This window comes from Danio aesculapii, chromosome 12 (genome assembly GCF_903798145.1).
Source record: "Danio aesculapii chromosome 12, fDanAes4.1, whole genome shotgun sequence".
Classification (NCBI taxonomy): Eukaryota; Metazoa; Chordata; class Actinopteri; order Cypriniformes; family Danionidae; genus Danio; species Danio aesculapii.
Window position 1 is genome coordinate 41,727,651 of NC_079446.1, and position 15,079 is coordinate 41,742,729.

General features: G+C 33.0%; 1 protein-coding gene across 1 annotated transcript in view; it reads left to right on the top strand.

The window, feature by feature from the left end:
- Positions 1-15,079, top strand: part of LOC130238338 (cadherin-12) — a 324,447-nt gene that overhangs the window by 271,034 nt on the left and 38,334 nt on the right. The window contains exons 7-8 of the mRNA XM_056469330.1: positions 3,295-3,548; positions 12,398-12,534. Coding sequence (XP_056325305.1) covers positions 3,295-3,548; positions 12,398-12,534 — 391 coding nt within the window. The remainder of the gene's footprint in view (positions 1-3,294; positions 3,549-12,397; positions 12,535-15,079) is intronic.

The following is a 15,079-nucleotide window of genomic DNA, read 5'->3' on the forward strand; positions in this document are numbered from 1 at the left end:
TTAATATTCTTGTTCATTGTTTAAGTGAGAAATTAAGTAGATACTTTGGTAACACTTTACAATACAGGACAAATAAGTGTTTTCTGTTTATTTATGGTTGTGAATTGAGTTTTTCACTCACGCACTCTCTCTCTCTCTCTCTCGTTAACATGCTTAAATACTTGTACTACATGACAATATAAAATATTTTATATACAAGTACATTTGGATATGAGATTTAAGGATTTGGGACTCTGCTGAAGTCTGTTCCGAAATGAAAGCGTGAGAGTTTACGTCATTCGCTACGGTTTTTAATGACGTACGCCTCACACTGACAGGTAAAAATCCGATCTACCTGCTTACACTGCAGACACGAGGACACAGATCCGATTCATATCGGAAACATTTCCACATATAAACAAGGCCTGAATCTGATTTGAGTAAATCAGAATCCATGTGATTTTTTTTTTCCTGCTTAAACGTACATGGGCCATATCCGATTTGTGCAACACAGGAGAAAAAAATCTGAATTGAGACACTTGAACCATGCAGCCAAAATATCAATAAGTAACTAATTAGTAGTTTATTAAGCTATTAGTGTTAGGTAATGCTTTGCTAACACCATTATTTGTAACCTAAACTAGAGTATTACACATAATTTTGTCAGCATTTGACTTCCTTACTAACAGTGACCTGACCTCTTTATCAAAAAACATGTTCTCGACCTTGTGATTTTAACGTTTTTTCTTATCTCTTCAATATTTTATGCATGGTTGTGTCCTCATTTGTAAATTTTTTCAGATACAAGTGTCTGCTAAATGATTTCATTTAATTGCAGAGTGCATATGCCAACACAGGCTCATTGGAAATATGTTCTTCAACCTACATTATTGTGACCGCACAAAAAAAAAATACTTCGAGATATGTTAGACTGCAGTTTCTAGATATAATAAATGCAACAAGGCATAGTGCACGTGTATCTGAAATGTACAAAAAAGTAACCTAAGTAGCGTATTTTAGATTCACAAAAATGTAGGCGTCACCCTCTAGTGGATTTATCATCTGAAACGTGCAACAAAACGTATCCAGAGCAATGTATTTTACGTTTTTCGAAAAATATAGGCTGAAGTAAGTATTTCCATTGAGCCTGTGTTGCTGTGTGTATAGATCTGCAGGTACTATTCATTTATACCTGTGGTGTTTGTTTTCATCTGAAGATGATACACAACTAAATTGCTCATGATGGAAACTGTATACGGGTCAGATATATGATCTCTGTCTCCTTTGCCCTTATGCTCTCTCCCACAGAAACAGATTGACAGAGAGGAAAGGCTGTGATTGTACAACAGCATTGTGTGATTTTCATCTCTATGCTTTGATTTACTGTTGCAAGATCATCCAAACTCACACATTTTACAGCTGTCATGGACAACTTTTGATTTAGGAGAACTGAAATGCTGAGATGAAGCTGAAAATATGGTCCTGAATCAGTAGCGAGGTGTGCAGTATCAGGAGAGAAATGCACAAGGAAGTGTGAGAGAAACGTGTTGGAGTGTGTGAAGTTAGTTTGACATGCCTGAGAGCAGTTGTGACAAACTTTCCCGAGATAGACAGACATCAATACACTCGAGATCTGATGAAAGGCCTGCATTTAAAATGTTCAAAGGGAGCCATTTCTGCAAAAAGATAAAACGTGAATAAATAAATGAAGCCTTCATGTAAAACCTTAATGAGTGGACAACATGGACAAAGCTCTCAGTGGCATTTTTAGAAGCTGATTCTGCAAATGTGCACACTTTTTATTGTTTTGTTGACTGATTTATTTCATTCTGAAAATGAAAAATGGATGCATCAGTTTCAAAAAAAATATTAAGCAAAGGTACTGTTCTAAACAATGGTTTACTGAGCAGCAAATATTGTATTAGTATTATTCGAAATAGGAAAATTCTGCAGTGCCATCACATGGATGGATGAATGAATAAATTAATAAATGAATGAATGAATGAATGAATGAATGAATGAATTGATAAATTAGTGAATGAATGAAATAAATGATTGATGAATGAATGAATGAATGAATGAATGAATGAATGAATTGATTGATTAATCAATGAATTAATTAATTGATCAGTGATTGAATGAATTGGTCAGTTAGTTAATTAATCGATCGATCGATCGATACATGAATTAATTGATTAATAAATGGATTAATGATTGAATAAATGAAACAATCAATCAATTAATTAATGGATACATGTATTGATGAAGGAGTGAATGAATGAATTGATGAATGAATGAATAAATGGGTGGATGAATGAACTGATAAATGATTGTATTGATGAATAAATTTATGAACGAATGAAATAATTGATGGATGGATGGATGGATGAATGGATGGATGGATTGACAAATGCAGGAATGAATTGACAAATGTATGAATTAACTGAAGAATAAAATATTAAATTGATTTGAATTGATTGATCGCATTAACTGATCAATGGATGATTATTCAGTGAATGAATGAATGAATTGATAAATTAACAAAAGAATTGATCAATTAAAAAATTGATTGACGAATGAATGAAGGAAAGAAATGAATGAACTGGTCGATGAATGAATTGATGAATAAATGACTAAATTGTTTAATGAATGAATACATGGGGGATTAAAGAATTGCTGAGAAAAACAATCTATTGATGAATGATTTGAATTGATGAAATAATTGATGAATGAATGAATTGATGATTATATGAATAAATTGATGAATTAATGAATGAATTGACAAATGTATGAATTAATTGATGAATAAATGAATAATTAATTGATACATGAATTGATGAAGGAGTGAATGAAGGAATTGAGGAATTAATTAATAAATATGTGGATGAATGAATTGATGAATGAATGAACTGATTAAATAATTGATGAATAAATGAATTGAAGAATGTATGAATGAACTGATGAATGAATGAATGAATGAATGAATGAATGAATGAATGAATTGATGGATAAATCAATGAATCGTTTGATGAATGAATGAATGAACGAACGAACGAACGAACGAATATAGCGATGGCAAATTTGATATTAACTTTGACATGGTCACATTTTTTTCCATGGCTCTATAGTTTTATTTTGTATTTATCTATTATCCATGTGATATTATTGTTGTAAGAATATTTAAAAATTGTACATTATGTAAAAAATATACATAAATTATCTTGACTCTTTGGTTCTGCCCAGTTCAGTAGCCACCGACTCAATTCACCTAAACAAATGTGATGCATTCAATATCTTTTCTGTCTCTTTCCTCAGCCATTGGACTATGAGACCAAAAAGGCATACACATTCAAAGTGGAGGCCTCGAATGCACACCTGGATCCACGTTTCCACAGTTTTGGCCCATTTAAAGACACCGCAACAGTGAAGATTAACGTTCTGGATGTGGATGAGCCTCCCGTCTTCAGCAAACCCTCCTACGCAATGGATGTTTATGAGGACACACCACAAGGCACCATTATAGGAGCCGTTACTGCACAGGATCTCGACGCAGGAAACAGTCCAGTCAGGTATGCAAACGCAGCACAAAAATAAAATCTCTTTCATTTTCTCATAAAATACATCCCAGCATCAGCTCTTTGTGCACAGTGTCTGAAATGGTTAGCCACATAACATGAGCAAACATAGCTATTTTACTTATTGTCAGAAAATTGGCTACAAATGTACAAATTCTTATGAATTCACTTGAATGAAAGCGTACAATTTTTTAAAGGAAGCAGAACCCAAACCAGTCCTAAACCTACCCCTTATAGAGTGGAGGAACTATGACGTCAATTTGTATGCAAAAATTCGGAAGCGAGTTAACATTTTAGCAGTTCCGGTTCCCTCGTCCCAAAGTCAATGGGTTTTTTCAATGGGATTTTGGTTAAATCGCTTCAATCAGGTTCATGGCTAACACAAACTTAAGATACTTTCACATTTTTTTCTACAACATAAAACACATTAGTTACAGCAAACTCTTGAATTTTTAAATCGGTTACGTTTCTTTAAAAAGACGATTGCTATTTCAAGTTGCTAAATGGGACTACAGGCGGTGTCGGAGACATCGAGCTGAACTGGACTGGAACGCAGCCCGCTTTCGTTGGGCATTTAGATTTGTCTGTGATTTAAGTATTTTCATGAATATAGACTATAAAAAGAATATTGAATGTTGTTCTCTGTCTATGATGGGACTTGCAGGCATATAGACGCCTCATTTCTGTTGTCTTTTACTAAGGTAAGCGGGCTGTGTGTAAGGTACAGTAAGGCACAGCTACACAGATATAATTTCAGTCTGGATCTGAATGTGTCTAATGTTGGAGCACATCTGATCATTTCTGGAAGTTGATTCCAGCAGCAGGAGGGCATAGCTAAAGGCAGATTCACCCTGCTTTGACTGAACCCTTGGAATTTCTAATTTATATGATCCTAAAGATCTGAGTGATCTATTAGGTTTGTAAACAGTGAGCATATCTGTAATGTATTGGGGTCCTAGGCCATTTAGTAATTTATAGACAAGTAATAACACTTAAAAATCCATTCTGAATGTAACTGGGAGCCAATGAGCTGCAGCTGTCTGACTGCCTTTTTGGGATAATTGATAATAATAACAATAATAATCTAAATATTAGAGAAATAGAAAGAAAGAAGGAAGGAAGGAAGGAAGGAAGGAAGGAAGGAAGGAAGGAAGGAAGGAAGGAAGGAAGGAAGGAAGGAAGGAAAGAAAGAAAGAAAGAAAGAAAAAATTAAGGAAAGAAAGAAAGAAAGAATGAATGAATAAAGGAAAGAAAGAAAGAAAGAAAGAAAGAAAGAAAGAAAGAAAGAAAGAAAGAAAGAAAGAAAGAAAGAAAGAAAGAAAGAAAGAAAGAAAGAAAGAATGAATGAATGAATAAAAGAAAGAAAGAAAGAAAGAAAGAAAGAAAGAAAGAAAGAATGAATGAATAAAGGAAAGAAAGAAAGAAAGAAAGAAAGAAAGAAAGAAAGAAAGAAAGAAAGAAAGAAAGAAAGAAAGAAAGAAAGAAAGAAAGCACCTACTGTATATAGTCCGTCTCACACACCACTACACCTTTTCTTCTCTCAGAGGTCAAAAAATAAGCCCGCTGAAAGATTTGCCTCATTTTATAATCCATTATGTTTCTGAGCTGCACTTCTTAAGATTGCTTTTAAAGTTTTACAAGTAGACAAAGCATTGATGCACCGCTGTGGCTTCCCAGGTCTGCAAGTTAGTTTGTTTCTCAATGAATATTTCATACGATATAACAAAGCAAAATGGACAAAGGAAACATTTGTATTTGTGAGAGGGCTTTGTTTTACTTTTGTTTTGGCCTCTTCTGGTTAATTATTTAGAAACATCGTAGCATTGCTCAATGGGGATGTGCACTTTCTCACCGAAAAAAAAAACAAAAAAACACACAATAGTCCCCGGTGAGGCTCTGTGCAAAGAGAACAAAGCTTTTAAAATAGTTGCGTTCACGGTGCGTGTCCACCATGAGAAACCCGCAGACTGAATGCAGGAGACAAAACAGCTAAAGTGCTTTTAGGTATGGAAAGTTTCTGTGACTTCCTCCAAAGCTTTTTAAGCTTTTTCTCCAAGCTACAGGGGTCAAGAGCTGCGGAGATGGATGTCAGAGATGGATGGACTTATGAAAGAAGTAAGCCGTGTTGTACGTGCGAGCTAAAAATTCACTGACTGAAATGTTTCATGAGGTAAACCACCCAAGCTTCAAACAAGCAAAATGTACTCATATAAAAGCAACATTTACTTTAATCATTTGGCAGACAACTTTTTCCAAAGAAAATTACAAATGAGCAGAGAAACATTCCTTAAAGCAAAATAAGAACAAAATATTAGTCTATTCCAGTGCACACTGAATTATTAGCCCTCATGTTTATATTTTTCACTATTTTTTGTTTAACAAAAAGAATATTTTTTAACACATTTCTAAACATAATAATTTTTAATAACTGATTTATTTTATCTTTGCCATGATGACAGTACATAAAATTTTACTAGGTCTTTTTCAAGACACTTCTATACAGCTTAAAGGGCCATTTAAATGCTTAACTAGATTAAATGGGTTAACTAGGCAAGTTATGGTAATTAGACAAGTAATTGAATAATGATAGAGTGTTCTATAGACTATGAAAAAAAATATATAAAAAAATAAATAAATAAATAACTAAAAAAAATAAAATAAATATATATATATATATATATATATATATATATATATATATATATAGCCTAAAGGGGCTAATAATTTTGACCTTAAAATGGCTTTAAAAAATGTTAAAACTGCTTTTAATCTAGTTGAAATAAAACAAATAAGACTTTTTCCAGAAGAAAAAAATATTACAGAAAATACTGTGAAAATTTCCTTACTCTGTTAAACATCATTTGGGAAATATTTAAAAGAGAAATACAAATTCAAAGGGGGCTAATAATTCTGACTTCAACTGTATATATAGTCAAGCCCTAAATTAGTCATACTCCTGTCAAATTCGGACTTAAAGCTACTTTCTTCAACCAGCACATTTTTTTTTTCTTTTTTTTTTTTTACTGGACATGGTAAAGGCTTCTCCCAAAAGATAATAAGACAGTGGTGGAAAGAGTACTGAAAAATCATACTCAAGTAAAAGTACCATTACTTGCCCAAAATGCAGTGCAAGCAAAGTAAAATCTGTTCTAAATATTACTCAAAGTATGAGTAGAAAGTAGCTCTTTGTAAATAGTAGTGAATAGTGAGTATTATGCTGTGAAAGGCTGATGCATTTACATGTAATTTGTGCATGTGTGTGAAAACGTAACATTCTGTAGTGCATTTAGTTCTTGTTTAAGACTATTTGGTGATTCATTCATTCATTCATTCGCCTTAGTCCTTTTATTAATCCGGGGTCGGCACAGCAGAATGAACCGCCAACTTATCTAGCACATGTTTTACGCAGCGGATACACTTCCAGCTGAAACCCATCTCTAGGAAACATCCATACACTCTTGCATTCACACACAAACACTATGGACAATTTAGCCTACCCAATTCATCTGTACCTCATGTCTTTGCACTTGTGGGGGAAACCGGAGCACACCCACGCGAACGCAGGGAGAACATGCAAACTCCACACAGAAACACCAACTGACCCAGTGGAGGCTCGAACCAGCAACTTTCTTGCTGTGAGGCGAGAGCACTACCTACTGCGCCACTGCATCGCCGATTTCAGTCATCATACAGTAAACATATAGTCTAAACAGTCTCTGGCTCATTGTTTGTAAAGATTTTGGACATCTTCTTGGACACTTTTTAATGCTTCCAGGTGGTTTGCTGCATTTATGAAGTGCTCAAGTCTTGAGGTAGTTCAGTTTGATGTGATTTACTTTCTATGTGCGATTTGATTGGACAGAGCTGATTTTTGTATTCAGCCAATCCCCATAGACAAGTAAAAATAAAGTAGTGACTGCAGGTTGAAGGAAAGAAGTGGAGTAAAAGTATCGATACTGCAATAAAAATGTAATCAGGGTAAGGTAAAAGTACACATTTTTAAAACTACTTGGTAAGTTACAATTCCTGACGAAAACTACTTATTTACAGTAAATTGAGTATTTTTTGTAATTTGTTACTTCAGACCACTGCAATAAGACAATGTACAAGAAGCGTCATTGTGAAAAAAAAAAAGCTTTTATTTACATTTGAACAAAAAGTGGCATGTCCAAAATTATTTAAAACCTTCTCTTTAATCAATAAAAAAGCTTTTGTTGGCTATTACAGCAATCACGTGCTTGCTATAATTGCTGACCAGCTTTTTGCATGTCTCCACTGGTGTGTTTGCCCATTGATTTTTAGCAATGATGAGCTCCAAATCTTTTAGGTTTGAGAGTCTCCTTGCTCACCCTGATCTTTAGCTCACTCCACAGAATCTTATTTGTATTTACATCAGGACTCTGGCTGGGCCACTGCAAAACTTAATTTCTTAACCATTTCTGCTGTGTGTTATGGGTTGTTGTCGTGCTGAAATGTTCACTGATGTCCAAGGCCAAGTTTCTCTGCAGACTGCCCGATGTTGTTGAGAATTTTCATGTATTGTTTATTTTCAAGGTGCCATTAACTGTGATTAATTTACCGGCTGAAAAACACAGACCAAAATAAGTTTTCACTACCGTTTCACAGTCTGGATGGTGGTCTTAAGGATGAAGGCTTTTTTATGCCTAATGAAGGCTACATCATTGTGGTCAAACAATTAAATTTTTATTTCATCTGACCATAAAACAGAACACCAGAAGTCTTCTTTGTCTAAATAAACACAGTACCTGCATAATTAATCGAATTTGCCTAGATATCTAATTAGCTAAGCCTCTTCATTGCACTTGGAGATGATTACTAGTATCTTGAAAAATAACAGTACAATATTATGTACTGTCATCATCTACATCAACATCAATAATATATAAAAGAAGTTAAAGTCTCATAGGATGGCTAATAGTTTGATCACATTTAAATATCATCATTTAATGGATGCTTTTTAGTCAAAGTGACTGGAATATGAAGAAAAAAATATTGTTGCCTCGTCGTCTTGTTACGCTTGTAAATGCATCACATTATGAAACTAAAACTGGCTCTGAAAAGCATTTCATGTTGATTTTAGATCAATTTATCCTCTGATGTTTCTGTATTTATGAATGTTTGTTTTTGCCATACTCAGCTTTTCCTCTGGGATATTTATCTCATTACACATTTGGATCCCGGGCCCTGCAAAGCTGCAGTTTCAGCTAAATCAACCCAGATCCCCTGCTTCTTTATTTTTTATTCAATCTTACGAATGTTTCAGCTGTGTGTTAACGTTTGAATCTACTAATGCACGATCTCTGAATATGAGTCTGTCCTGTTCAATTCTCTATTGATTGTGTTTATTAATAAAAGGTAAAACAGAGGAGACTCTCTCATCCTCCAACAACAGCAGAACTTAGAATCGTGTTAGTTGCTAAAATAGGACAAATTTGATGTTCTGCTTCATCTCTTCGCACAGCCGAGGGTCTGTCGAGTCGGTCTCTAACTGCTTTCTACAATGAATAATTTGTTCATCAGTCTGTTTGTTTTGTAATCTCGTAGTCTTGTAAAGATTAATGAAGCAGCACGCTGAAATTCTGTTTGAAGCTTTTTCTTGCGGCAGCAGCTTCCACTGTTTAAAAAAGATAAAATAAAATAAAAAAAGACTTTGCTCAGATAAATTAGGTTAATGATCAGCTAATTGGAAATGAGCTCCAGTGAAGGAACTGCAATGGTAATGTCCTGATAGAACATTAAATAGAACATGGAGAAAAAATATTATATTAAAAACAGCCTTTTAATCATGTTTGATCTCCCTTTTAAATGTTTGGCTTTGAAAAGCAGCTTATGCGATCAATGCCAGAACATATACTTCTCAATGCCACACAAATGTTTCCAAATGGGCTCTATTAACAGATTCCGGATGAGTCAGTTTAACATGCATTGCATTCCCCCTGCTGCAGTCTCTGTATGGTATTTGTGATGATGATTATTATGGAGAATCAGGTCTCCCAGCGCTTGTGAATCACAACATCAAAGGCTTTTGTTGAAAATCCAATGCAAATGCATCAAATCCTCAGATGTTTTTTTGTTGTTGACCACCTTTTGAGCAAATTCAACAAGGCAGCAGCTGAAATGTGAAAATACCAACACCGTAGCTTCCCACCTCAGCCAGCGATCCCACTTCATTTCTCTTTTTGCTCAATTCTAGGTCGAGACACAAATAAATAAATAAGCAGCGTTGGAAATATCAGCCTGCATTAATGCGTCCGAGTTCAAAACAGGTTTGCGAAAGCGTCGGTGAGAGAATGAGTCCAAAACATCAAGTAGAAGAAGGTCATCCAAAGCGTAACTTTCTCAAAGTGAAATCATGCGTGCAAAGTTTCACAGAGACACATGTAAAATATCCTTGGAGAATGGTTACGGGGTCCAATAACAAGGTTGCTTGGGCGTTACACTGACTTCACAGCTGTTCAAACCTGGACCTGCACATGTCAGTTCACAATTTTCTCACTTCTGCTTGCCGCATGACTAAATCTCACGTAATGAGTGCTGTGAAAAGTGTGAGCTTCAAGACGAAGAAGGACAAAAACGTTAATATATACTCTGGAGAATCCTAGAAATCTACAGCAGCATAGATTGGTGATAAGTAAGAGATGATGTACATTACGGTGTTTTCTCATGCTGAATAAGTACCGGTAAAACTTTACAATAAGGGATACGTGGTTAATGTTAGTTAATGTATTCACTAACATGAAGAAACAATGACCAATACATTTATTACAGAATTTATTCATATTTGAGAATGTTACATTGCAAAAATATCTGTAAATTAGCAGTAAATTTTTTATTTAGCAGTATATTTTTTGTTTTCCCTGTTTATTTTATTTAAGCCATGGTCGACCCGAACTCAAACAAACCTTGTCGTCTTGATGAACAGCCACAAAGCCAAGAAGAACAAAATCTGCCATGCCCTGTTTTTATTTTACGAGGTCGTATAAAAGTTTCTCCAGAGAGCTCGCAATCGCTTGCGTGTGCATCTATATTGGAAATAATGAACTTTTTGAGCTGATGATAATAACTTGCGCGTGATTGTTGAAGTACTTCTGACTTCTAATCCTTTCAGAAATGGACAAACATGAGAGTGACGTGTGAAAAAACAAAGGAGAGGCCCGAAAAAAAAACAAAGAAGCAAATGATTCTTTCAGCAACCTAAAAGATGAACAAACTGCCCTGTTTAACTATTATCATCACCTTTTGGACTATTATGAATTCAGAAAGATGGAATTACTTTCTAACAGAGGTTACATGTGTACATGTAAGATACAGATGAGAAGTTTGCAATGACTGAGGGCTAACTTGCATCGTGTTTTTGAACTCAAATATGGACTAAATGTATGCTGTGTGTAGTTTTTCTGTAATTTATAATATATCGGAGACTCTAAGGGTCTGTATGTGTTCATACATTGTTCATATATCATATATTGATATATTGTCTGGGTTGATGTTGTATATTTTGCTACAAAAAGGAACTAATGACAAAATTTTCACTTTTGGGTGAACTATCCCTTTAATTCCATACGTGCAAAAATTGGCAAAGGTTAAAAAAATAAGTAAATTATATATATCTAAATTATATATATATCTACATTGTATAAGCGCTATACAAATAAAGGTGAATTGAATTGAATTGAATAATGAAGTGTTAATTGACATACCTTGTATAATAATAGTATACCGTAAAATAGGTTCTGCCAAGTTCTGTGATTAGATAGAAGCCACATCAGTTCATGAATGGAAGTTATTTCAAACACTCAATATATGCTACAACATGCTTTTGAAGTACAATCATATGTTAATCTAATAAGTTGCTGTACTTTGACTCTGTGCTGTGCTGAAAACGGTTGAAGTGTAGTTGTTCAGTTGGATGCAGTAGAATGAAGCATAAATTGGGTTTAAGTTGGTTTAAGTTAATTAAACTTAGTGTAAGTGCAAAGAGTTTCATAATTACAGCAGCGATGATAAAGTTTGTAACGGAAACTTTTTTTTCAGTGTCATACTGTATGTGATTCTTTAGTGCATTTTATATTTGACTAACTTGTATATCTGCATCATTTTAGCTTTTTTAGCAAAAATGCTAAAGAAAACACTGATCAAGCACAGTAATTTTGTGGATATTTATAATTTATGACATAATGTTTATGAGATGGAATGTATGAAATAAATTAGCTTAATGATCTGTTCATTGTTGGTGCCAGTGGTATAGTGGTTAGTGCGTCGACACATGCACTCCAGTGCTTGCGGCGACCCGAGTTCGATTCCCGCCTTGTGGTCCTATGCCGATTCTTTCCCTCTCTCTGCCACCCATGCTTTTCTGTCGTTACTCTCTACTGTCCAATCTAATAAAGGTGAAAACCCCTAAAAAATAAATAAAAAATGATCTGTTAATAGGAAATGAATCAAAGCTTTTGCAAAAACTGCAATGAATAATTGCCTGAAAGAACAATAAATACGGCATTAAAAAGAAAATAGAAATAATAACTTGTTTGATCTTCATATTAAATGTTGGATCACTGACTAAAACTGTTAATTAGTAAATAAAAAATAGATTGACTCATAGCACAATACTTATATTTTTTCTTTATTAAAGATCTTTATAGAATAGATATTTATTATTTGTTCTATATATATATATATATATATATATATATATATATATATATGGTCTAATAAAAAGACATAAAAATAAATAAGAAAGGTATTTTCAACCACTAAAATTGGGTTCATGCTGATTCAACCTGTACTGTATACTGTAGTATTTTCCATTCTCTGTTCTTCAGGTACTCCATAGACTGGAAGAGTGATCTGGACAGCTTCTTCGACATCGATCCTGTGAGAGGAACCATCTCCACCAATGAGCTTCTGGACAGGGAGAGTATAGCGCAGCACAACATTTCAGTCGTGGCCACTAAAGTTAGTAAGTATGAGCAAATACTCGTATAGTTTTGAATGGGAAAAGTGTAACGGTCAATATGGCGAATGAAGCCCCGCCTACTAGTACAGGAGCCAGTAATTGATTGGTATAGACTGGGGATTCTCCGGTGGAGGGACATGGGCCAGACTTGAATTTCTGCAGATGTTGTGGGTTTCAAACGTTTAGAAATGAAACTAAAGAGACTGTTGTTGTTTAATTCTATTGGTGATTTCTAATATGAAATTTAATCGTAAGCTTGGCAAACAGTTTTGGAGAATTTGATGTTTCCTCATTCAAACAGAATGACCGAAAGGCTTTTCAAAGATGGCTACCAAGTGAAATGACTTGCCTTAAATGGACTTTGACATGAGTCGGGCCAGACAGAATATGCTGATGTATTTTATGTTTCAATTTAGCTATTTCTGTGCAGAACTTTGTTTAAATTATTATTATTGCTATAATTATTGTTATAAGTGGAATGATTTTGGGAGTATAATAACTAAAATCTTGATGTGAAATTAGAAAAATTAATTAATTAATTAAAAAAATAATCCTGAAATGAATATAAAAACTGAATAAATATATATTTACACACATTTACACGACCAATTAAATACACTAAATGATGGGTTAGAAACTGCACAGATTTTGTGTATGTGAAACGATTCCAATAGCGTTAAATGCTGGGATTTTTATTTTAACTGATTTACAGTGGCCATCATGGTGCAGTCAGCAGCCAATTCCATTAAGTCTGCTTTTTACGAGGATTCATAAAACATGACGACTCTACTGGAATATGTATCATTACTACAGTGTCTTTCCTTTTGTCCTTGACCTCCTAAATTTAACAATTGATGTATTCACACGTTCTTAAACCGCTGCTGAATTAATTGTTCCTCAGTTTCGGTGAGGTCATTTATAAGTCTCTGTCTGTCATTGTGTCTCTGTGAAAAGCAGTGATAAGCCAGAAACTAGTTTTAAAGTCATATAACAATCAAAACGGGGTTTAGCATAAATGAGTACACGACTCATATTATTTTTCACACAGCATTTTCTATAGGATACTTTACAGTAATATACTTGTGCATATGTAGTGTTCATACAAAATTGCAACTAGTCTAAACTGTAAAAAAAGCTGTCTTGTATTTTTTTTGTTGATTCAAATGAACTTTTTTATGTCATCTCAACTTTCATATACAGTTTAAACTTTTTATAACAAAAAAATGTTGAAACATGATTAACTTATTAAAATAAGCTAAATTAACATTTACTGTGTCATGGCAGTTGTCATGACTTTTTGTCATATAATTTTTTTACTGTAATAAAAATAAACTTAATATCACAGTGCAGAATTTATAAATCCCAAATTAATGTGTTGAGGAAAATATTAAATAACATTTTTAAATAATAGGAAAAATAAAGAGAAACATTTTTTTAAATGTTTAAATTTTGTTTAAATATTTTTAAACTAAATTAGAAAATTTATTGAAATAATATTTATTTATTTATTTATTCATTTATTTATTTATAAGATAAATAGCATAAAACTTTTAATCTTTTAATTACTAAAGCTGACCAAACTCTTATTTTAATGGATATGAATGTTTAATAAAAAAACTTATTACAATTTTGTTTAAATACACCAAAATATATCGATTATATTGACCCATAAATTGATGCAATTATACATTTTCAAAATTGAGTGTTTATATTTATATATATTTTTTAATTATTATTATATTTTTTTAAAACATGTATGAAAAATATAAAATATTTCTTTATGAAAATAATGTACAGTAAAATATAATTGTAAATTAAATTAATAAATTATAATAGAAAATGTACATATATACATATATATATATGTGTGTGTGTGTGTGTGTGTGTGTATGTATGTATATTATATAAGTATTATTTGATGCATAAGCATATATTCAGCATATACAGTAGTTCACATTGAATTGTTTGACAAAAAGCTTAGTGACGTTAGGTAAGTCTTATATAAACTATTTTAACGACCTGATAATTATCAAAAAACTTTCAATTAAATATTACTAATCAAATCGTTATTATAGATAAAATAATATATTTTATATAAGAAAAATACAAAAAAAACGTACTGTCCCCAAACATGAACAAAATATTTATATGTACATTTGAAGTCAGAATTATTAGCCCTTCTGAGTTATTAGCTTTATATAATCCCTACATTTTTACTGTATTTTTCCCCAATTTCTGTTTAGTTAACATTAGTTAATGAAAGTACAGTTTTTCATTGTTAATTCACATTAACTCACGGTGCATTAACTATTGTTACCAAGCATGGACTTGGATGTTAATAATGCATTAGTAAACGTTCAGTTATGATTAATAAATTCTGTATAAGTGTTGTTTATGATTCGTTTATGTTAGTAAATGCATTAACTAATGAACCTTATTGTAAAGGTCTACCATTATTTCCATTATTTGTGTGGAGCTTCTTTTTAATAATAAAAAATTATTATAACACAACACAGAAACAACCCCTACAAAAAAGACATGATCGCAA